The sequence below is a fragment of the Eucyclogobius newberryi genome, unplaced genomic scaffold (genome assembly GCF_026437365.1).
Source record: "Eucyclogobius newberryi isolate DKJ021-1_F unplaced genomic scaffold, fEucNew1.0.hap1 SCAF_11, whole genome shotgun sequence".
NCBI lineage: Eukaryota > Metazoa > Chordata > Actinopteri > Gobiiformes > Gobiidae > Eucyclogobius > Eucyclogobius newberryi.
Window position 1 is genome coordinate 32,167,373 of NW_027315735.1, and position 22,336 is coordinate 32,189,708.

Sequence of the window (22,336 nt, forward strand, 5' to 3'; positions counted from 1 at the left end):
AACATGATTTAGTGAGTCTGGATCCATGTGTTTCAGAAATTAAGACGGCCAAAGATGGTTGACATTTTAACATTTTTAATCCTTAAGATGTTGGATAATAGGAAAGTAGTTTAAAATTGCACTGGAAACATGTCAGAATTCTATGGCCTTTTCACTGTCCAAATGCTAATGTTTTGACCTGGTTTATGGTTATGATATCTCTGTGATGACTTGGTCTATTCGCTTTAAACAAAAACTAGCACAAAGTTCATTGACCGTTAGTATGGAAAAGATAAAAACCTATAGCTGCAGCAGGGCACCGTAAGAAAAAAAAAGAATCATTTTGACAATCGTTTGACTTTTATTGAAAACAGTAGTGATTAAATCCAAACTGTGCATGAAAAGATCAGATTTGTGTTCAGAAGATCAGGAAGCCGTTGAAGATGATTTGTTTTGCTCTTCTGTCGTTTATATCTGAGGCCGACTGACTGTCACGACGAGATTCCAGCCAAACTGTTTGTTCCTGGTTCAACTGAAGGACCACGCCCCCAGAGAGGACCTGCAAAAGAGAGAGGGTTAGACCGGGCTGAACCAGGGCTAAACCAGGACTAAACCAGGGCTAAACCAGGACTGAACCAGGACTAAACCAGGACTAAACCAGTCCAGACCTGGTCAGTGTTGCGGTTGACGTCACAGAATACCACTTCTTCAACGTCGGATTTAATGGCCAGACAAATGGAAACCTGCAAAACACCAAACACAGGACGCAATGATATAAGTCAGTTTTACTCCAGTCAAGAGGCAGTTTGTGAAGAAAATGTGTGCAATAAATACAAAAACAATCTGATAATCTTAACTTAATCTGATATCATACTTATATTATACATATTAAAGCATATATTTTTACTTATAATAGACAGGTTTTGGCCTTCGTTTACAGGATGGTTGCCAGGTAACCGTTATGACACTGGACCAACCAGGAAGTAAAATGATAAATTGGAAAACTAAGATTTTAAGTGAAATTTTGATTAACTTTAAATCTGACAAAAATGAAATTATAATTATGTTGTTGTGTCCAGTTTGTTTGTTTATTTGTTTATTTGTTTGTTTATTGTTGTTTGTTCTCTGTGTTTTTACACTCAAACAGGGCATTTTTACCGCTGGCTGCCATATTTTAAGAATGACACAAAATGTTTGCCTTTTTAGATTGCTAAAATGTAAATATATTAAATGTGCTGTAAATGATTGATTAGAATAATTGAGACTTCTGCCAAAACATGTTGATTATATTTCAAAACACATGCCAAAAGACGTTTAAATTACATGTCACCATATACCCAAATTTAGCTTGTTAAAGATGTATTGTCTCAATGTACAATAGAAATAATTAATAAACGTCTGAAAATTCTGAAATAATCGTGGGTTGTAGTCTGAGTATGTCATAATGAAATCATCCTAAACTTTTGAATGCCCTCGACTGACATTTCAAAACAAGGAAATGCAACTTTTAAATTCAGCTAAAAAGAAATTGACAGTGAAAATAGGGCCTACAATCACATTTCTCTAAAGAAGCAACAAAATAGTAGCTTTGTCTCAAAATGATGTAATAAAATATACCAAAAAGCACTCATGGAGATGTATGGATACAGCAGCCCACAATATCGACACCGTATCACCAAATTTAGCATCACGATACAGCGATAATTGTATATTTTCACACAGCCCGACTTGAGAACGTGCCGGGACCAATCAGCTGCTTGTGCGTGGGTCAGCTGACCTTGGCGACACTGTGGAAGCTGAAGTAGTAGATTCCGGGCGATCTGCAGGTGAAGACTCCGCTCTGCAGGTCGAAGTTTGGCGGGTCGTTCACCACGGAAACGTCGAACGTCACCGTCTCCAGATGAACACACAAACCAAGTCAAACTGAACGTGCAATGACAACAACAACAACAACAATAACGACAACAACAACATTGACGACGGCGATCTTTTCCTGTCGCGCTAAGGGTCGATGCGGCAGGCCGCTTCTGGAGCCGCGTCTGCCCTGAGGTGTTTTACTGTGCGGTTTGAAGCCTGAATTGTGTGATCAGATCCTAATTCTGTCGATTTTAGGAAAGTTACTGCATTCTAAAAAAAAGACCAAATAAAAGAAATTCCCTTCTCCTATTTCTTTCTATACCACTTTCTGTATGTTTTGCCTGTAGCATATGAAATCAAATAAAATAAATAAAATAAATAAAATAAATAAAATAAATAAAATAAATAAAATAAATAAAATAAATAAAATAAATAAAATAAATAAAACAAAATACGTAAATAATAAATAATACAAATTAAATAAAAATAAACAGTTACTCAAACTCATATATATATATATATATATATATATATATATATATATATATATATATATATATATATATATATGTATACTTAATTACTACCTAATACGGCCCAAGGACACAGGCAATTTATCATTTATCTTTGTGTTCCAGTAATTACTTTTCAACATGAGTGACCAGAACGTAAGTGTTTCAGTTTGTTTGTTCTGTTGCCCCTGGTTACAAATGCCTTTAAATGAGTCACCTGTCCAATCGGGGGGTACACGATGTTGTTTCGAATCACAGAGAACGCGCTCTTCTTCTGCGTCGTCTGGACTGAAAACAACACACAGGGGACAAAAAGTTTACAGCGACTGAGTAAAACATTTCTAATTATAAACAGTACAGAAAACAAAACTCGACTATGACCTCACCTTGTCCGATCTGCACTCCGTCAGAGCCCGGCTCTCCGGTCACACCTGGCTCTCCACGTGGGCCCAGCTGTCCAGCATAGCCCTTTGGACCCATTGGCCCCTGGGCACCGCGGGGCCCCGAGTTTCCCTTCAGCCTCAGGAGAGAGTCTTTGGGCATCTCCAGCGCTGCAGAGGGAGAAGACATATTATGCAAAGTCAACTTTTGAAAGTGTTTCCTCAAAGTTGTATTTTGACTGATTCCTGCAAGACTTAATCCTGTGTTGTCCTGTAACTGAGGCTCGAGTGCTCAGAAAATTCCTGTTTTCACCCACCCCCTATCCCCGCCCACATTCCCGTACTTAGTTGTGATTATAAAGGTGAAGATGCTGACTGATACATGTATAATTGCCACTTTCCAATACTAAAAGCTTGTACAGGACATTCTGCTGCTTGTTTTACAGTTTAGAACAGGAAGTCGATGGACCTGCTTCAAATATTAACCCAATTTAGATCAATACAATGAACAAAATGAAAAATTAGGATCTACATTTAGTTTAGCTGAAAAAAGCTCCACAAGGGAAGGGAAAGCGGCTGCGGTGACTCAATGATGAAGACAATGAAGCGTGTCTTTCTCCAGGCAATACGTTTATCATTAGTTATCCTCGTGATCTTTATTTGCAGTTAAAGAACCATAAAATGTGGGTGTGGTTAGTGGGATTACAGCTGCAGACAAAGGGCCACGTCTGGTTTGGTCCCACCTGGCTCTCCCTTCTCTCCTTTGGATCCTGGAAGTCCCTCTCGACCCGGTTCTCCGTTCACTCCCGGGCGCCCATCTAAGGGACAGCTGACGTCACAGTGGATGATTGACAGCAGCGAAAGCCCGCCCGCCAGCAGCAACAGCCAATAGGAGCCTCCCATTTCCACACGCACACTGCAGAGAAAGAAAGACAGGTTAGGTTTTATGAAACTGACATTTTCTCAGTTTTGTGTCGATTGACTAAAAATATACTTTTAATTAACACATAAAATAAAGATTACATTATAAAAATCTATTTCACGTAAGCAATTCTGAATTAAGTGTTGTCTACTCTAGTAAACCTGAACTAAAGCATGACATCACCTAGTTACCAAATTCAAATAATAACATAACTTAAGCATTACATCAACAAATAAGCTTAAATTTGCATATTTAAAACTCATTTACAATATCTGTTTGATGTAATGTTCTCAGTTTGCAATTAAATCTGCTTTTAAACAATATTATAAAATAAAAAAGACAAAGATTAACTCTAAATGAGCCTTGGTTGTGGTGTATCACTCACCTCGCTCGTCTCGACACTGCACAGACCTGAGCTTCTTCTCCAGACGCTCAAACTCTCCCACTCCCAAAGTCTCACTGAGGAACTGAAACTGATGAGATCTGCACCAATGCAATGTTAAAAATATACTTATATCAGATTATTCGACCAGCACGAAGTTTGTTTTAAATTACACCCCAGTTTTGTTATTTCCTGAAATATTACTTAAAATAAAGAGTCATGAGAAACTACTGACAATTTGGAAGAATCTGCTGCCTGGTTTAAACTGGGCTTTGGTTAGTGGAGGACAAAATACGGAAGTTTTAATTGTTCAGAGAAACTTAAATTTTTAATTAAATATGTTTTATGTCTTGTTTTTGTTCCAATAAGACAAAAAAACACACAAATACTGGTTAAACGCAAGTCTTCGAACGGTTAATAAATTGAGCGACAAAAGTCATGCAGTTCACTCTGGACCAGTAGCGCCCTCTAGTGGAAGAACTAAATGACACAAGTTCAGCCCCATTCACACATGTGACAGTGACATGTGACAGAGAAGTGTCATGTGTGATTGAAGCCAGAACTGATTTTTCTGTATTTTTGCGACTGAGGACGTGTAAATGAAAGTGCCTGTACCACTGCCTGTTATAAGCTTTACCCGGTTACACTGGGCAGTTAAGTTTCATGTTCATTGAATATAAATGATACAGCAGGAGAGGGCGAGGGAGCGGCGGAGGACGTGAGGGTGAATTGGAACAGCATTTTGAATACTTAGATTCCTCTGAAGTGGTCTAGAAGCCAAGGATCCTGGCAACTGGGAAACACCTTTGTTTAAGTCCAAATGTTTAAGGCCCTTGGCTGTTCTGAACGTGAGGAATGAAAATGCAAGTTGTAACTTTGACTCACGAGGTCCCATTTAGGCTGTAAAAAGTGTATATTGTTAGTCATACCTGTTTGCTATTGCCTGATCTCGTCGGCTCTCGGAAGCTGAGCAGGGCAGGGCCTGGTTAGTCCTTGGATGGGAGACTGTTGGAACACCAGGTACCACCGTGGGGTGCTAGAGGAAATGTCACTGTGTCCTTGGGCAAGATGCGTCTCCCACACTGCCCAAAAGTGCTATATAAATACATTCTAATAATAATGAACATATTTTTATGGGCTTAAATTCTTCTTTTGAGTTATGTTATCCCCAGAAAAGAGAGCTTCTTTATACTGGTCAACAATACATTTTCTTTACAATCCCTAAACATTCAGTTCACTTATGCAAATCAATATGACAAACATAATTGTGTTTGAAGCACATTTACAAAAAAAGCAGGATTTTAACATTACTAATGAATTGTACGTATCAAGTCAAAACACATCATTACTAGAGCTTCATATTTTGTTGTTGCTAAAGCAGAATATTGTTGCATAACCTAGATAAAACAGTTGCTTATAATCAGTTTCATCAGTGGAACCACTTCCTGTCCCTGCCCTGCCTCAGATCTGTAAATCAATGTTGAAGGACTCGTAAAAAAAAGCCTTTGTAACTGAAGTCCCAATGCACAGCACCGGAAAAGCTCTCGTGAGGTGGAATATGATGAATCTAACTTCAAATGGTCACTCTCTGGTCCAGTGACCCGAGCTCCATCCCACTCCATAATGTGGTTGTTCTCAAATGCACGTTCTGCTCTTTCCTTTTTCCTTCTTGTGACTCTCGCTGACGTCTCCAGCTCACATTCTCTTTGCTGTTCTTTCTTGCGGATGTGAAGTTTTTGCGGACGTGAAATGCTCGTCCTCTTCCTCCTGTGTACAATTTTTCACACAACGCGCATTTAATTTTGTGCGTTTTTGTTCCTGTGAATTGCTGTGTTTGGGACGTTGTAATAACTGACGACAGAATAACAAGGTAATAACATCTTCTAATTGATTGTCCTTGAACATCAAACCCACGTGTGTGGATACGGTGGACATTTCCCCCGAATTGGTAAATGATTGAATATTGGTAGCTTAATTATTATAGAAAGAAAAAACACTGGCGCTGTGAAGAATGATATAGAATCCTTTGAAGGCTTTTTTGGATCGTCTCTGTTTGAAAAATGTGGACGATTATTACAGTAAGAAAATAAATGAAATACAAAGCATGTATTTCCTCACAATAATAATAAAACTGCAGAAAAATACCAGTGAAAGGGAAAGCAGCATCCTTTATCGTGATACTGCTGGCATTTTATAGCTTTACTACGTTTACGGCACTGTTACTTCCTCTTGTGTGTGACAATGTTATCTCCGATCTCAGAGTAATCCAGTAAAACATAAACAGTTGAACATTCACGATGAGAGAACCTGCATTTGTCCCGCAACGGAAGAAGTTCAATCATAGAAATGTGCAATAAAAGTCAAGATAAATAAAAAAAAACTGACAAATGTACACGGCCACACACAATAACGGTTCTGACCACAGTGACGCACACACGGACTATGTTTATGTGCTGCGTCTAGTCGTTCTGTTTGTGCGTTTGTCCAAAGAGTTCTGTGTTCATAAAGTCCAGTGTGAAGTAACTGAAGTGTGTGTATAAAAGAACAAAAAGCGTTCTCTTTTATGTCGTTTCTGGCGGCACAAATATCACAGATCCAGCCGAGAATACAAACTCCTCCAGTACTTTATTTAGACTAAACAGACAAACAAAAAAACATGTTTCTAACCTTAGAAAAGTGGAGCGTTGCTCGTATTTATGAGCGTTTGAAAAGTATAATAATAGCAGATGTCAAAAGGGCAGCTTTAGAAACTATTGCCTTTTGTTTGCGACAAGGAATCTAAGTGCATCTTATTTGCATCGCGCAGTAAATATTTTGGGGAATATAAAACATATACAAACAACACAGGTTTACATGTATGAGTGCTTCTCAATGTACTTTTAAATCTGATATCTGTCTTTATTCGTACCCTTGGGTAAATTGGTTTGCAATGATTAAGAGACAAACAATCATGCACACTGTATGAAAACACAGACATAATGAGATGAATACATTTAAAAATGTTACCGAGTGAGCTTGTCTAAGAGGACAATAGCTGCTGAGATGATGCTTTTCTCCTCATGCATGTTGGTCGCTCTGCCCTGCACAGTGTTTACAGACGTGTTGTGTTCAGGTGAGTTTCCTGTGTCTCTGAACACACACGGCCCTGTTTCAGAATCAGAATCAGAAAGGGTTTATTGCCATTGTCAATGAACAAAATTCACAAACATAGGAACTTGTCCTGGTGATTTGATGCAACACAAAACAATAAAACAATGAATTAGTCATAACAATAAGCAATAAGATAAAAAAAAATAGGAATAAAAACAAAAATAGGCTTAAAATCTACACAAATTTACAGTTGTACATATATTTACATATGTAGTGCAGAAAGTGATCAGTGCAGTGAGTGATTCTATTATGGTTAAAGTGATAGTGTTTAAGAAGTGTTCATGAGTCCAACGGCAGAGGGAAAGAAACTGTTCTTGTGGCGGGAGATTCTTGTCTGGATGGACCATAGCCTCCTGCCTGAAGGGAGTGGCCTCCTGCCTGAAGGGAGTGGCCTCCTACCTGAAGGGAGTGGCCTCCTGCCTGAAGGGAGTGGCCTCCTGCCTGAAGGGAGTGGCCTCCTGCCTGAAGGGAGTGGCCTCCTGCCTGAAGGGAGTGGCCTCCTGCCTGAAGGGAGTGGCCTCCTGCCTGAAGGGAGTGGCTCAAATAGTCCATGTCCAGGGTGAGAAGGGTCGGCTGTGATCCAAGCTGCACATCCCAGAGTCCTGGAAACGTACAGGTCCTGCAGAGATGGAAGTCTGCAGCCGATCACCTTCTCAGCAGAGCGCACAATGCGCTGTAGTCTCTGTTTGTCCCTGGCTGTGGCTCCAGCGTACCACACAGTGATATGACTCAATGATGGCCTTGTAGAACTGCACCATCATCTCTGCTGGGCCTTCTTGATAAAGGAGCTAATGATGAGCTACCACTAGAGGTCTCGGGTAATGGTGATGCCGAGAAAGTGGAGGGAGTCCACGGTGGAGATGGGGGAGTCTGAGATGGTGAGGGGGGGCTGGGGGGCTGTGACTTTCCTGAAGTCCACGATCATCTCCACTGTCTTCTGGGCGTTTAACTCCAGGTTGTTACCGCTGCACCAGGACACCAGCCGGTCCACCTCCCTCCTGTAGACAGACTCATCCCCGTCCGAGATGAGCCCGATGAGGGTGGTGTCGTCATGGCGATGAGGGTGGTGTCATCCTCAAACTTGATCAACTTTACCGTCGTGGCTGGAGGTGCAGCAGTTCATGTACAGGGAGAAAAGCAGAGGAGAAAGTACACAGCCTTGTGGAGCTCCAGTGCTGATAGTCCGAGTGTCTGAGACATTCTTCTCCAGCCGTCAGTCAGTGATCCACCTGCAGGTGGAGTCAGGCACGTTGAGCTGGGAAAGGTCCTGTGTTTCCTGTGACTCCACAGGCCTGTAACTCCTGTAACACACAAAGGCCTGTTTCCTGGAGGCACTAAAACCCTCCTCTGGCCCTGCTGCTTGTTGTTCCTGGTCCTGCGCTCTGATTGGCCGCCTCTGGGACAATGGGGGCGTGGCTCTGTGGTTATTAGGCAGGGGCTCTGGGCTGTGTGTGTAGTGTGTAGTGTGTAGTGTGTAGTGTGTAGTGTGGGTCAAGTTACACGGCACACATCAGCAGAGAACAGGACTTACACCTGGACTAAACTGGACTTGTATCCGAGCCATAACAAACAGGTGAGCGTAAAGTTTAATAAGCAGCGTGTTCTTTAAAGTTCAGTGTTTTACAGTTTAAATAGTGTTTTGTTTAGAAGCTGTTTAGCACTGATGGAAAGATAACGTTAGAAGTTTCACTCTTACTTTGGCAACAACAGAAGCGTAAGAGTAAGAGTAATAGTTCTAGTAGTAGTTGTAGAGGTAGTTGTTGTTGTTGTTGTTGTTGTTGTTGTTGTAGTAGTAGCAATTGTAGTAGTAGTAATTGTAGTAGTAGTTCTTGTTGTTGTTGTTGTTGTAGTTCTGAAATACAAAGTAGTAAATAGACCTAATAGTGCATGATCATGTATTTTAGGAGCCGTATTAGATGATTTATTGTACCGGTATGTTAAATATTGACATTGAATTACATTGAGTGCTAAACACCTTGGTAGCTACAGTAGTTCAAAATAGTAGAGCAAGTGCGTAGTACAATAACACATAACATAATAATACACAGGGTTTAATCTACTGTTAGATAAAAAGCTAAAGCAAAAATGAGAAGCCAAACCAATAATAAGTCATCTGTAGGTGCAAACTCTCCTTCAAATACAAGTGCAGTTCTGTTTGACTTGATTATTGAAAGTGTTCCTAGTCATTTTTAAAGTGCACGCACTTTCCGGCTCGTCTCCTCCTCGAGGTCATTGCTTTGCCTGGAATGTCTGTGTAATCGCTCGGTCCTACATTCCACAGCAAAACAACATAAAGAAGTTTAATTAATTGTTCTCACTTTGCCTGTAACGTTCCACAGTATTGTATTAGACTTAACCATCTTCAATTAGTGATTTATTGAAAAGAAAACCAAAAAATACCTCAATTTTCTTGCCTAAACCAAAACAAAGGAAACTAAATATGACTCTGGGGACAGTGCAACAGACTTAACTACAAACAGACTGTAAAGTGTTAGTGTCAGAGCCGTTAGCGCCTCCTGCAGACAGATATGAGGCAGTGACTCACAGTTCTGTCTGATGAAGAAGTAACACATCTTAAAACCTTTTTCCAGTTGACAATTACATTTTCTTTTGCTGAACTGAAACAAATACAAAATCAAGGCTAGTTAAGACATATAACATATAGACAATAAGGCTCTATATAAAATCAATACAATGGTGATTTGTTGTATATTTTGTTTACTACTTTTAAATCTCATAATCAAATATCACAGAAAACCCAATTAACATTTTCTGTTTGTTGAAACGACATGTTTATCACGTCCAGAGATAAAAGTAAAGTATGCAGGAGCTGTTCAAGCGTTGAATCGTTTTATCACACGAGAAATGTAATGTTTATGTTTGCATTTGAGTTGAATTTACGTTCCAAAAGTGTCCCCACCGTTTTCTGAACCAGTTTGTTGTGAGCTTCTAAGTGTTCTCATTGTCCACGATAGTCACAACGCTTCAGTTATTACTAAAATACTCGTCTCCTTGGAAACAGACACATTCAACGCCATGCTGTGGTTTATTCAGGCAAAAGCAACGGTATCGCCAAGGAGACGGTCAGGTGGCGGAGCGTCAGAGAAGTTACACAAAGACTCATGTGCAACATTCTTCACTCTTCAACCCAAACGAGCCAGACTACATTGAAAAACTGCTTTTTTCCCCTCCCTGTAATTATCCAGACAAGAGCCAGAAAAGAATGTGCCGTGTTGCTATGCTTTTTGCTTGAGGTTTTGAGGTTGAAACCGGAGCCTGGAGGTGCTGTTTAAACTTGTAGAGCACATCTGTCAGGAGTCAAAGTGGCAGGCAAGAACCCAAATGCACGACACAGGAAACAGTTCAGGTTTAAGGTATTTATTACCAGCAGAGATGAAAACAAGGTTGTAACACGTGGCAGACAAATCCAGAATGGGGCAGGCAAAAGAGATGGTCTAAAGTCCAAAAGAAGACAGGTCAAAACAGGAACAGGCAGAATAAGAATCAGGATAACTGGTGCTGGGAGCCACGGTAACACACAAGACAATCTGGCAGGGGACAGAGGGAAATGGACCGGTCCATATACTGAGGCGGGGCAGGTCAGGTGAATGTGATGAGGAATTAGTGGAGAGCAGGAGAGGGTGGTAGAGTCTGCTCTGATTGGTTGGATTGGCACTGAAGGGGATTGACCAATGAAAAAACAACTAAAGCCTGGCTGAAGTTGTGGCAAACTTACTGAAAGATAACAAGCAAAACAGCCGCGCCATCGACTCAAAGAGGTTGTGTAATCATTCACTTCATAGGATGCACGTGTACTACACAATAATGACTTTGAGAGTGAGTGGACTGAAACCTCTACTGTTTTATGGATGAAAGGGAGCAGGCTGAAGGAGGCTTGCTGAGTGGTCAGTGATTCTAGGTCCTCAGAAATGTAGTGCAGCTTTTCATGGGCAAGACACTTCACAAAGACAGTACTGTATTTTCCGGATTATAAGTCGCACCTTTTTTTTCATAGTTTTGGCCGGGGTGCGACTTATACTCCAGAACGACTTATATGTGACATTATTCATTATTTTCACACTGACAACCACAAGAGGGCGCTCTAGGCTCTAAGCGACGCAGAAGAAGAATCTGCACTTCCTCTACCTCTGGAGTTTGTGGAGTTGTTTAGAAGTGACACAGAGGAAGAAGAATTCAAAGGATTGAGTGATTTGGGGTAAAACTGATGCTTTGCTAAACTTGTTAGCATGTTCTTTATGCTATAGTTATCTGAATAACTGTTCATATGTTACGTTAACATACCAGACACTTACCACAGTTCTGTCTGTGCCTCATGTAGCTGAAGGTGTTAGCGTTAGCATACGTACACCTATTCACCATGTTCTCTCATCTGTTCAAGATGAAATGTCTGTTCTTGGTCTTGGATTTTAATCAAATAAATATCCCCCAAAAATGCAACTTATACTCCAGTGCGACGTATATGTGTTTTTTTTCTTCTCTAGAGTGCATTTTTTTGGCTGGTGCGACTGCTTTTTTTTCTCCCTGTAATTATCCAGACAAGAGCCAGAAAAGAATGTGCCGTGTTTCTATGCTTTTTGCTTGAGGTTTTGAGGTTGAAACCGGAGCCTGGAGGTGCTGTTTAAACTTGTAGAGCACATCTGTCAGGAGTCAAAGTGGCAGGCAAGAACCCAAATGCACGACACAGGAAACAGTTCAGGTTTAAGGTATTTATTACCAGCAGAGATGAAAACAAGGTTGTAACACGTGGCAGACAAATCCAGAATGGGGCAGGCAAAAGAGATGGTCTAAAGTCCAAAAGAAGACGGTTCAAAACAGGAACAGGCAGAATAAGAATCAGGATAACTGGTGCTGGGAGCTATGGTAACACAAAAGACAATCTGGCAGGGGACAGAGGGAAATGGACCGGTCCATATACTGAGGCGGGGCAGGTCAGGTGAATGTGATGTTCTCTCATCTGTTCAAGATGAAATGTCTGTTCTTGGTCTTGGATTTTAATCAAATAAATATCCCCCAAAAATGCGACTTATACTCCAGTGCGACGTATATGTGTTTTTTTTCTTCTCTAGAGTGCATTTTTTTGGCTGGTGCGACTTATACTCAGGAGCAACTTATAGTCGGGAAAATACGTTGTAACTTTAACTGACTTATTTCAACTCAGAGGTCAAACTAGAGGAGAATCAATCACGCACGTAAACTGACAAATGTGTTTTTCTTTTCTCCTCGTGCTGCAGCAACAATGAAGATCGCTTCATTCAACATCCAGAAGTTTGGCCGCAACAAGGCGTCCGACCCGAACATCATCCGGATCCTGGCAAAGGTAACGGCAGCGCCACCCGCAGGTTCGCGCTGGTGCGCGAAAGCGGCTAATTTGAAAATAAGTAGATCATGTGATTTCAGATCGTGTCTCGTTACGACATCATCCTGATCCTGGAGGTCGTGGACAACAGCGGAACGTCCATCAAAACGCTGCTCGAGGCGCTCAACAAGTCAGTTTACGCTCACCTTAAACACATCGTTTTGATTTGTGCTTTGAATAAAACACTTTTTTTTTTCTAACGGAATGCAGTTTTCAACACAGAATAATAGTTTAGGTCTTTTGTGATTGAGATGACTGAATGTGTTTCTACAATTGAACTAAAAACTTTCAATTGTTCATGTAAATACATCTGTCTCCTTCAGGGCGAACAGGAAGCATCACTACAGCCTCCAGATCAGCAGCCGACTGGGACGATCCCGCTACAAGGAGCAGTTCATGTTCCTCTACAGGTACATTATTACACCGTTTGACCGTTGAATCCTCTGCATTTGACCCGTCCGTCACCCAAGTGCTGCTGGAGTGACGTGTCAGGAGCGGAAGCAGCAGTGCGGCGCTCGGGGACACATCGTTCCCCACAGCTAGACATCTTCAGGCCTGTAGCTGGAGACGTTAACATATCGCGCATGTTTTGGGGTTGGTGGGGGAAACCAGAGCCCGGAGAAAACCCGCTCATGACACGGGGAGAACATGCAAACTCAGCACGGAAAGGCCTGGGCGGCTCCACAACCTTCTTGCCACAATGACCTCTGTTTTATCAAAGCTTTCCACTCCAGACCTGTCACGCCAAGCTGTCATTTAGTGTTAATTTCGGGCCAGTTCCATCTTTTTCTTGCTTGATTTATTTCCATGGCACTGGAGGGAGCGATTTGAGTGAGACATTAAGGGTCACAGCATGCGCTACAGTTGAGATTGGATATAGTAAGCTTCTAGTAATAGGGCAACATCTTTAATTGTGGCTTGCGAAAACCCTCAGTGACGTAAATTCAGTCTTCAAAGTCACTAAACCAGGAGTAGAACCGAAAACCAAACCAACTAATCAGGACCAAACCAAAGTCGTAACTGCAGTATTAAAAAAGCCCAATAATCATGTGAATGGATTCTTGTTCAGGGACGACTTGGTGAACCTAGTCGGCTCGTATCAGTTTGAGGACTCCAAGACGTTGAACCAAGACGTGTTTGCTCGAGACCCGTACATCCTGAGGTTCAGATGCCCCACAACAGGTGAATGCCACACGGGACATGTCGCACACACACACAACGGACTCGTTACCCACGGCTAACATTACCACCCGTGTGTCAGAGCTACAGGACCTGGTTCTGATGCCCGTTCACACGACCCCAGAGGAATCCGACATTGAGCTGGACAAACTCTACGACGTGTTCACGGACGTCAAGGAAAAGTGGAAGACGGACGTAAGGACCCAATGTTCAATCGAATACACACATAATTAGCGAAAAGGAGATGTGGCAGGTGATCTAAATCGGGACTAACACATTTTTGTCCTTCAGAACGTGATGATTCTTGGGGATTTTAACGCCGATGGTTCGTACTTGTCCAAAAAAGAAATGAAGACGATTCGTATCCGCAGCGACAAGAACTTCCACTGGCTCATCTCAGACGATCAGGACACTACGGCCAGCAACAAGAACAGCAACACTTATGACAGGTAAACCAGGACTAAACCAGGACTAAACCAGGACTGAACCAGGGCTAAACCAGGGCTAAACCAGGGCTAAACCAGGGCTAAACCAGGGCTAAACCAGGACTGAACCAGGACTGAACCAGGACTGAACCAGGACTGAACCAGGACTGAACCAGGATTAAAGCAGGGCTAAACCAGGACTGAACCAGGGCTAAACCAGGGCTAAACCAGGGCTAAACCAGGGCTAAAACAGAGCTAAAACAGTGCAGGGCTAAAGCAGGGCTAAACCAGGATTAAAGCAGAGCTGAACCAGGATTAAAGCAGAGCTAAACCAGGACTAAAACATAGCTAAACCAGGGCTAAACCAGGGCTAAACCAGGGCTAAAACAGAGCTAAAACAGTGCAGGGCTAAAGCAGGGCTAAACCAGTACTTCACCAGAACTAAAATCAAACATATTTTTATCTTTCAGAATTGTCGTTTATGGCGATGACATGTTGAAGGCTGTGGTTCCGGGATCGGCCAAACCCTTCAACTTTCAGAAAGCCTACAGACTTTCAGACGAGCTGGTACTCACTACTTAAAACTTAACTATTACCAGTCGATTCCATTAGTTACTTATAATATGTGTCTGTTTTGCAGGCCTTGGACGTGAGCGATCATTACCCTGTCGAGGTCACGCTCAAATCCAAGGTCCCAGATGACGAGGACGGTAAGGTTTGGAATGCTTTTTAACTTTCCAAATGATCAAAAAAGAATGATAGAATTGTGTAAAAGTCCTATAACACTATTATTTTATCATAATTGCTTTCACACAAACCGATCATCATTTAAGCTTCATACTACTGGCCAATGGGAATGTCAAGATTATTTGATATTTGTGAAGAATGAAAACAAAAGGGAATTTTAGATGGAAAAATGTATCAAAATTCAAGTCAATATGCCTTTTTATTTGGATGTTATCTAATGTCACATGTATTAGGTTATGGTGTCAATAAGTTAAAGGCGCTGTACCTGGTTTTTACTGCCTCAAAACATGAAAAAACAGTTGATTTTAAGCCGTTTACAGCAGGAGAAGCGCTGTGGTCTCATTTTCACATTAATAGATACATTTACAATATCTGTACTGTGGCAAAACAGTTTTTACTTCTTTACATGCAAGAAATACAGGCCCTTTAATGGTGAATAATTATAAAAAATTGATAGTGTGACCTGGCTACCAGCTAATTAAACGTGTGATGTAATCTGAAACTCCTATGTCGATGAATTTAACCAAAATCCCCCACAAAAAAGTGGTAAAAAAGCTGAGAAGAGCTGAAATTGACACTTTTTTGAATGGAATATCTAAGGAAACACATTTTGAATCCTCTTATTGTTCGGGCTCGTCCCCCCAAACCTTCCTAAATTAATCTTATTGTCCTTTCAACTGACAACGATCTTTGGGGTTGAGTTATAAGCTTTTGTTTATTTGTGCTGACAGAGAAGATGTCAAACTTTGGTCCAGTTTTGTTCCACGTGAATAGGCCCAATAATAATTAAGATAAGATATTAACTTCATGACAGAAAAACAGCAATATCACACACACAATAACATTCTGACCAGTTCTTTTGAATATCTACATGTATATTTGTTTAAGTCCATCAATATCTACCGCTCTGTTTTCTCTCTGACACATTGTTCTTCCAGAGGAGTTGGATGAGGCCCAGTTGCTGCGTGCTCTAGTGTCCGCTGTGGCCCCTGTGGCCCCTGTGGATGAAGAGGTCCTGGCTCTGCAGAAGGGAAACCTGCTGCTGGAGAGAGAGAAGCTCGGCCTGGAGATTCAGATGCTCAAGATGCAGATGGAGAAGCTCAAGTCGGGATTTTGAGCAGATATTGGAGGGTCCCGGCGTTTTAAAAGGCCTGCAAGATGGAACCAGGGGCAAACGGAGACGGCAAGGACCAAATTGCAGCCTATACAGAAGAGACTAAACCAGACTTAAATAAAAAATATGACCAAGCCACAGGAGTCGGGACCAAGACTAAACTTGGACTAAACCAAATCAGGCCTATTGTCATGTTTTTAAATTGTTCTAAACCAGGACCAAACCAGGACTAACCCAGTCAACTGAAGCTGAGGTAAAAAGGGGCCAAACTGATACTAAACCAGGAATAAACCAGGATTTAACTGATTATAATATGAACTCAAGTCTAAGGACTAAACCAGGACAACTCAACACTCAACAACAGCTTTAGTTGATCTATTTTGAATGTGACACTCAAAGATACAGGACTAAACTGGGGCCAACCAACTAAATCTGTGGTTAAAACATGAATAAACCAGGATTAAGCTAAGGACTAACCTGTGATGTCTTCTCGAAGCTGACAAATGTCACACATTTCACTGAATAAACACTGTACTTTGGCTTTTGTCCTTTTAATTCATAAAAGCTTAGTAGTAAGAACAAGAGCTGCAGAAATAGTGTCACGCCTCCAGTATAAAGCCATAATTATACGCTGTATTTTCACGACTTTTGCAGGTGGAACTTCCTCAGAGCAACACATTATTACATGGTAAAACTTCATACAACAGGAATGCGCCGGTCGTCACGCAGACAACACGCCAGTCTTCATCACACATGTCATTCAGAATGCATCGTGTCATGGCCGTCACCTGCGGAGACGCTTTAGCAGTAGAAAAGTCACATGTCGCACCTTTAAGTAACAGAGGCCGAGCTGCGTTCATGATTTAGACACAGTATTTGTGGGTTTCGGCTTCCTGTTTTTAAGTGCTATTCTGATAAAGGCTGGAGTGAACGTGTGTGCTGTTGCTGTGGCCAACTTGAGAGTGGAGAAAGGGTAAATGTAATAGAAAATATTATTGTAAAATTCATATGTTCAAATAAACATAATGGTTTATTTGTGTCCGAATGAAGCCGAGAACAGGACATTTCACCTCTGAATTATTGGCACAAATATTCACCCTAAAAAACACTGCACTCGTCTATATTCTGAGCACACTTCAACTGTTTGATCGTTGTTCTGTTTATTTCATCACCATTACGATAATTAATTTAGAGCAGTACGATCATTTAATACGATATTAAATAACATCACCATATTTTCCGGACTATACGTTTTGGCCAGGGTGCGACTTATACTTATATTTATACTTATATACTTATACTCCGGAGCGACTTATATGTGATATTATTTGTTATTTTCACACTTGCAACTGCATTCCATACTCCAGTGCGACTTATGTTTTTTTTCTCTATTATGCATTTTCTGGCTGGTGCGACTTATAGTCTGGAAAATACGGTAAAATATGTTTTTTCCAGATTCGTCCAGCTAGTTTGGTAGAACATGAGCATGAGATAAAGTATTGAAGTATTTCTGACCAAATGATGATCAGTTCCAGCTCCCTGTTAGTTAGCAGTATTTTCCATCACAACATGGAGCTGGATCAATACGGTTACTATAGGTTACCATGGCTTTTTGCCCATTCAAACATGTATATTATTGTAAAGTGGGCGGGTCATAAGAAAGTGACAACAATATTGAGTTTTTAGAACATACGTTTTGCATTTTGACACGATCTTTAAAATAATAAAGAATAATAGTAATAGTAACATTGGGCCATGCGCTGTATCTCAGTCCAGTTGCGGCGCACTCATTTAACTACTACCGTGCAGTCTTTTTCCAGGACAGTTCAGACACGTATGTACTTTTATTGTGAGGCCCTTCAGCTGGGTCTGAACCAGTTGGAACAAGCCCAAAAATGTAGCCACACATTAGGAACTTTTCTCATGTTTTTGAGGGAGACTGGTCAACCTAATTAAAATCCTTTCAAATTCACTGATAATCACTTCTGTATCATTTATCTGATCTATTAAACTCATCTGCCTCCTCTTCTCTCACAACAACATCCTTTTTGTCTTCATTCACAACATCAAACGGTTCAAGGGTTGGCACATTTGAATGCCAGTTTCTTCTCGCATTTTCGGGTTAATCCTGCTTCAGACCCTATTAAGATCTGGTTTACTCCTGGATTATACCGTTAATACCAGTCAAAGACCTATCCAGGGCTAGACCTAATTAGTTTAGGTTTAGTTTAGGCCTGATGTAGAGCCACACTAATCCTGCTTTAGGTCAGTTTGGTCCTGTTTCAGGTGGTGTTCCCTGTGAGATATTTTTGATTTTACATTGATATTTAGGTCAATTAGACATATCGTAGTACTAAACTTGGTTCTTGTTTTTTATATCTGCTTGTACGTAAAAGTGAACTTTGCAACGTTTCTGGTTGAGGGTGCGCCACTTGCTTGTCTCCATGGAGATGTTATTGCTTTGTCTAGCATGTTCCAGTGTATGGCACTTATCTTGCCAGGCATTTTTTGGTGCTAAAGTAACCTGTAAAATGTTGCATTTTGGTCACCTCTCCACTGATCTGACCAGTGTCTCCACAGAGATGATTAATGCTATACTGTGGAACAACAACACAGCAGCTCTCGATGGAGTCATGGTGTTTACACAGTTCAGCTTCAAGTCCTGATTTAGACCCAATTTGCTCATTTGTGCTTTAGAATGTATTTTGTCTGCCTTTTCTGCTGTTTATGAAATACAATAATCTCATAACCTCATTTGTGACTCATAGTGGCAAAGGGGCGGGTCAGTGCTCATCCGCGGGCTCTGATTGGCCAGTCGCCCTGTCAGTCAGAGGCTTATGTCCCACGGCGATTACAGTGGATTATGGCACACAGACAGATGCACAAAGAGGAGCATGTTTTAGATTCACGCCATGATTTCTCCATTTCCACTCATTTTATTCTTGTACAGCGCTGTGCAGACAGGCTCCTGCCTCGGACCTGAAACGCAGCACAGGTAACAGGCACTTGATCGCACCGTGGGCTGGTTAAAATGAGATGAGACTGTGTATGGGAATGTGATCGTTGACAGCGTGATCTTCTGACTTCTGGTAGTTCAAAGATTAGTGTGCCACCATATGCTTCTGCAGTGTTAAAAAAAGAAGAGAACAACTTGTTATTGTTTAACTTGTACATTTAATGTGTTTTCTTACAGTGTTCTGCTAACAAATGGGTTTGACAGAAGATTGTTTCAGACAACTCCCCATGAGCCACTAAAGGTATGAGTTTACAACAGACATGTACAGGTGAAACCTCTAAATGTCCACTGATGCATAGGCAAAGCGTCTCTAAATGTCCACAGACACATGTCTGTGTGTCTGACGTCCACAGACAGGTGAAGTGTGTCTGATGTCCACAGACACATGTCCACAGACAGGTGAAGTGTGTCTGATGTCCACTGACACAGGTGAAGTGTGTCTTCTTGCTGCAGGTCTGGGGGAACGGGGAGCCTTGTGTGCTGCTCTGGTTCAGGAGGCTGTCTCTGGGACGTGGGGAGCAGAAGGTGGATCTCACTGAGAGGGTCTTCTCTGCTCAGAACCCAGTGGACCTCAGTCAGTCCAGTTGCAGCACGGACCAGGCCAGGTATGATCAGACCACCACAATATCCATGGAGATGTTTATTACTCACATTTTACTGGCTCAGTCTTAAACACAGTTAATTGTGTGGTCTCTTCCGCTACAGAGTGGTCCTCATGTTTGGAGACATGAAGGACCTCAAAGACTTGTCAATCAGGTAAGTCAAATAGCACACAAACAAAAAGTACAGTGTGGCAGCTGAACCAGATCTAAGCTTGTAATGACTGAAGTCTAGACGTTGTGACCTTTCCTGTCCTGGGGTTTGACAGACCAAACCATGGAATGTTTTACATTACACTGACACATTTCATTCATGTGTTTCTCACTTCAAAGTCTCTGCAGAGATTTTATTAATGGATTTCAGCTTCAAATATGTACTATTTTGAGAATATTTTGTTATTTTGTTGTTATTTGCTATGGCAACAATCCTAATTTCTTATCAAGGGTTGACAGTAACTCCTCTGACCCGAGGGTCGGTGGTTTTACATCCTAACATAAACCACAGATGAATAGTGTTGTTGTGTCCTTGGGCAAGACACTTAACCTGGCTCACCCCCAGTGTCTGTGTACACTGTATGACATACATTTTATCGGACATTCAGTCATTGTGGGTGTTTTATTGCTGCTTGTCTCTATTGAGATGGATAGATTTAATGCCATACTGTGGAATATTCAAGACAAAGCATTAACATCTCCATGGAAACCAGCTGGTAGAGGTAAAACTATAAAGTGTACGTTTCATGAGCATTGGAACTCTACGCAGAGGGGAACATTGAGTTAGACTGTCAGACATCTACAGTCTGTGGGTTTGCTAGTTAAACCCTCTGGTTGGTGGGTTCCCTGATGTGTAGCTATACTGCCCCCTGTGTCTAAATCCGCTCTGCTCTCCCTGCAGCCTGTTCCTGTCACACTCGCAGGTGGAAGCGTCTGGGGAGGGGTGGTTTTCATTGGACTCGGTCTCCGTGCAGTTCAACTCCACCCAGAGGCTGGTGTTCAACTCGTCTCAGATCTACAGCCCGGAGTCGTCCTCGTTCAGCTGCGAGCACATCAGCAGTCTGCAGAAGTACAACGGGCTCCTGAGCCCCACTGAGCACGCTCACAACTGGGCCCTCACCTTCACACATTTCCAGGTGAAACACGCACAACCTTCACCTGAGCTCCACTGTCACTGCCAGAAGGGGTAGAGCTGATAAAGAGGATCATATTTGGTTAAAATACCCACTGAGTAATTGTTTGGATATTATTTTTATTTTTTTGTAATTCTGTTACAGGCAAAACATACGAAAGTGAACAATAGTTTCAGTTAAAATGACATACAAATTACCCACAAAAGCAGCATAAAAGGTTATCATCAGGCTCAGTGGTTAAAGCATTCACCCTGAAAAGTGGAGTAAAGTTTGAGTCTGGAGGGAATTCTAAAGAGTTTCTGAGTTTATGCTGCAAAGTTATGTTCCATTCTCATTCAGTTTAAATTATGCATTCAATTGTTATTCTGGCATTTTGGGCTCTCTGCATTCTACCACTACAAGTCCCGTCTCTCTTTCTCCCTATCTATCTCTCTATCCCTATCTCTCTCTCTCTCTCACAGATCCAAGCGTTCTCCGTCTCCTCCGGCGTTTTCTCTCGTCCCGTGGACTGCGCGACCTTCTTGACCCCGGCTCTCCTCATGGGCCTGCTCTGCTCTCTGATCTTGCTCCTGGTTTTAGCCTACGCCTTCCACCTGCTGCTGCACCTCAGGGACCTGGAGGAGCACGAGCAGAGCTGCCAGAGTCCCGGCAAAAGCCCACACCACCTTCACTGCTCGGCCCAGAAATACGTCCTGTAGAAGGGACTAAACAAAGCTTAAGCCGAGGCTGCACCGGGAGTAAAGGGCTGCTGTAGAGATTTGCACTGTTTTTGTAATTAACTACCATAAAACTACCTCCATGATGTAGCTACTTCACCAGTTTTTAACATTTGTAATAAAATAAAAAAATAAAAGCTCCAATTGTATCACTTTGCATATGTTCATTCTTTTCTTCACTAATATAACATTTTTCCTGGCCAGAGGATCCCAACAAGCTAAATGTTCATTATAGAGCACTCACGATGATCAATAAAAAACTTCAAAAAACATATGTTGTGGCATAAACATGGATGACTCTGGAAGTTATAAGGTCTTTCTAAATATTGGCAAACTTTGGACATCAAAATATTGTGGATAGTGATCGAATCATTCAGAAAAGCTCGAGACATGTTTGAGTTGAATGACCGACTTCAATTAAATAGAACACAGCTATATGCCCACTTAAGATAATCCTTTAATGTCACACAAGGGGAAATTTCGTTGTTACAACGCAGTAGAAACAGGAGGAAAGGACAGATTATAGGAAGTTTCAAAAACACACTCTTAATAGAACTCTTATGAACAAAAACAAAAAAACTCTTATTAACAAAAACTCCTCTCCTATCTTAATAGGGAATGGAGGGGGGGGGGGGGATAAAATAAAATAGATAAATAAAAAGATAAAGTTAAAAATAAGATAATAAAATAATGATAATAGAATAAAATATAAAATAAAATAAAGTAAAAATAGCTAGCACAAGACTAGGTAATACTATTAGCAGGTAAGTAAACCGAATAAAAACAAAATAGAACACTCTTGTTTACAGGTATTGCACATGGTTAATTCAGTATTGCACATGAATATGATGGTA

At 41.4% G+C, this 22,336-nt stretch overlaps 4 protein-coding genes across 8 annotated transcripts in view; 3 read left to right on the top strand and 1 right to left on the bottom strand.

Annotated features, from left to right (window-relative positions):
- Positions 1-22,336, top strand: part of LOC140354724 (NACHT, LRR and PYD domains-containing protein 3-like) — a 334,575-nt gene that overhangs the window by 111,213 nt on the left and 201,026 nt on the right. The gene's annotated exons all lie outside the window — the stretch shown is intronic.
- LOC140354772 (complement C1q subcomponent subunit B-like) lies at positions 367-3,658 on the bottom strand. The gene is made up of 6 exons (XM_072440005.1): positions 3,472-3,658; positions 2,735-2,899; positions 2,566-2,636; positions 1,757-1,873; positions 648-722; positions 367-538 (listed from the first exon to the last, which is right to left on the bottom strand). The coding sequence occupies exons 1-6, from the start codon at positions 3,629-3,631 to the stop codon at positions 398-400; spliced, it is 729 nt and encodes a 242-aa protein (XP_072296106.1). The 5' UTR covers positions 3,632-3,658; the 3' UTR covers positions 367-397.
- Positions 5,885-16,547, top strand: LOC140354762 (deoxyribonuclease gamma-like). 3 transcript variants are annotated; one of them, XM_072439994.1, is made up of 10 exons: positions 5,885-5,902; positions 12,435-12,520; positions 12,601-12,689; positions 12,883-12,969; positions 13,629-13,741; positions 13,821-13,933; positions 14,030-14,187; positions 14,634-14,730; positions 14,804-14,873; positions 15,849-16,547. In XM_072439994.1, exons 2-10 carry the CDS (start codon positions 12,440-12,442, stop codon positions 16,025-16,027), a joined length of 987 nt encoding a protein of 328 aa, XP_072296095.1. In that variant the 5' UTR covers positions 5,885-5,902; positions 12,435-12,439; the 3' UTR covers positions 16,028-16,547. The 3 variants fall into 3 exon arrangements, with proteins under 3 accessions (XP_072296095.1, XP_072296094.1, XP_072296096.1); XM_072439993.1 differs by lacking the exon at positions 5,885-5,902 and adding an exon at positions 8,653-8,755; XM_072439995.1 differs by lacking the exon at positions 5,885-5,902 and adding an exon at positions 8,653-8,755 and having other exon boundaries at positions 14,804-14,878; positions 15,849-15,989.
- On the top strand, positions 18,871-21,612 carry atp6ap1la (ATPase H+ transporting accessory protein 1 like a). Its single transcript, XM_072440003.1, has 6 exons — positions 18,871-19,019; positions 19,218-19,281; positions 19,494-19,645; positions 19,746-19,796; positions 20,535-20,769; positions 21,228-21,612. Exons 1-6 carry the CDS (start codon positions 18,937-18,939, stop codon positions 21,462-21,464), a joined length of 822 nt encoding a protein of 273 aa, XP_072296104.1. The 5' UTR covers positions 18,871-18,936; the 3' UTR covers positions 21,465-21,612.

What these genes read in the sequence shown, in the direction of transcription:
- LOC140354772 (XM_072440005.1), bottom strand. Translation starts at nt 3,631, where the DNA reads ATGGGAGGCTCCTATTGGCTGTTGCTGCTGGCGGGCGGGCTTTCGCTG. An exon ending in AGGAGAGAAGGGAGAGCCAG is followed by an intron (nt 2,900 to 3,471) that starts GTGGGACCAAAC and finishes CTCCCTCTGCAG; the next exon opens with CGCTGGAGATGCCCAAAGAC. An exon ending in TGTACCCCCCGATTGGACAG is followed by an intron (nt 1,874 to 2,565) that starts GTGACTCATTTA and finishes GTTCATCTGGAG; the next exon opens with ACGGTGACGTTCGACGTTTC.
- LOC140354762 (XM_072439994.1), top strand. Translation starts at nt 12,440, where the DNA reads ATGAAGATCGCTTCATTCAACATCCAGAAGTTTGGCCGCAACAAGGCG. An exon ending in TCATCCGGATCCTGGCAAAG is followed by an intron (nt 12,521 to 12,600) that starts GTAACGGCAGCG and finishes ATGTGATTTCAG; the next exon opens with ATCGTGTCTCGTTACGACAT. An exon ending in CAGTTCATGTTCCTCTACAG is followed by an intron (nt 12,970 to 13,628) that starts GTACATTATTAC and finishes ATTCTTGTTCAG; the next exon opens with GGACGACTTGGTGAACCTAG.
- atp6ap1la (XM_072440003.1), top strand. Translation starts at nt 18,937, where the DNA reads ATGATTTCTCCATTTCCACTCATTTTATTCTTGTACAGCGCTGTGCAG. An exon ending in CTCCCCATGAGCCACTAAAG is followed by an intron (nt 19,282 to 19,493) that starts GTATGAGTTTAC and finishes TTCTTGCTGCAG; the next exon opens with GTCTGGGGGAACGGGGAGCC. An exon ending in TGCAGCACGGACCAGGCCAG is followed by an intron (nt 19,646 to 19,745) that starts GTATGATCAGAC and finishes CTTCCGCTACAG; the next exon opens with AGTGGTCCTCATGTTTGGAG.